The 534-nt window shown below is 67.0% G+C and overlaps 1 protein-coding gene across 1 annotated transcript in view; it reads left to right on the top strand.

Annotated features, from left to right (window-relative positions):
• Positions 1-81: 81 nt before the first annotated feature.
• MNEG_2855 (hypothetical protein) overlaps positions 82-534 on the top strand; it is a gene marked incomplete at both ends in the record, with an annotated part of 2,036 nt that continues 1,583 nt past the window's right edge. Inside the window, one exon of the mRNA XM_014048673.1 lies at positions 82-151. Within this exon, the coding sequence (XP_013904127.1) occupies positions 82-151 (70 nt within the window). The remainder of the gene's footprint in view (positions 152-534) is intronic.

The following is a 534-nucleotide window of genomic DNA, read 5'->3' as shown; positions in this document are numbered from 1 at the left end:
GTGTCCAAGGGTGCCAACACCATCGCTGAGTCGGAGAAGAAGACTACCATCACCCCCGAGTACGTGCTGCGCGCGCTGGAGATGACGGGGTTCCAGGCCTACGTGGAGGACGTGAGGGCCACCTGGGAGCAGGTCAAGGAGGAGTCCAAGAGTGAGCGCCACCACATGACATGGCGGGGATGAGGAAGACTGCCTGCATTTGCCCGGCTGCATCACCCTCGACAGCGTTGCGCCAGGCGTGCGGGTTTCATTGGCGCGTTCGGTGGCGGTGGCGGCTGCAGGGAGGGGACGGCAACATGGGCGTTGGCAGTGCGTGGGCAGGGGCAGAAGCAGTGCGTGCCGGCGTCAGGGCGGCGCGGGCAGCAGGAGGCCAGCTGGCGGCAGCCGCGCCACACAGCGGCAGTACAGTAATGGCGTGTGCTGCGCGCCAAGCGTGCTGTTCTCAACGGCACAGGGCCGCGCATGACGTCATCAGTGAGCAGTGGTGACAGGCAGAGTGGCGCGCCTAGCGCCCCCCCCCCCCCAGTGCTGACA

This window comes from Monoraphidium neglectum (genome assembly GCF_000611645.1).
Source record: "Monoraphidium neglectum strain SAG 48.87 unplaced genomic scaffold scaffold00338, whole genome shotgun sequence".
NCBI classification, from domain to species: Eukaryota; Viridiplantae; Chlorophyta; class Chlorophyceae; order Sphaeropleales; family Selenastraceae; genus Monoraphidium; species Monoraphidium neglectum.
This window is presented reverse-complemented; position numbering and strand designations above follow the sequence as displayed.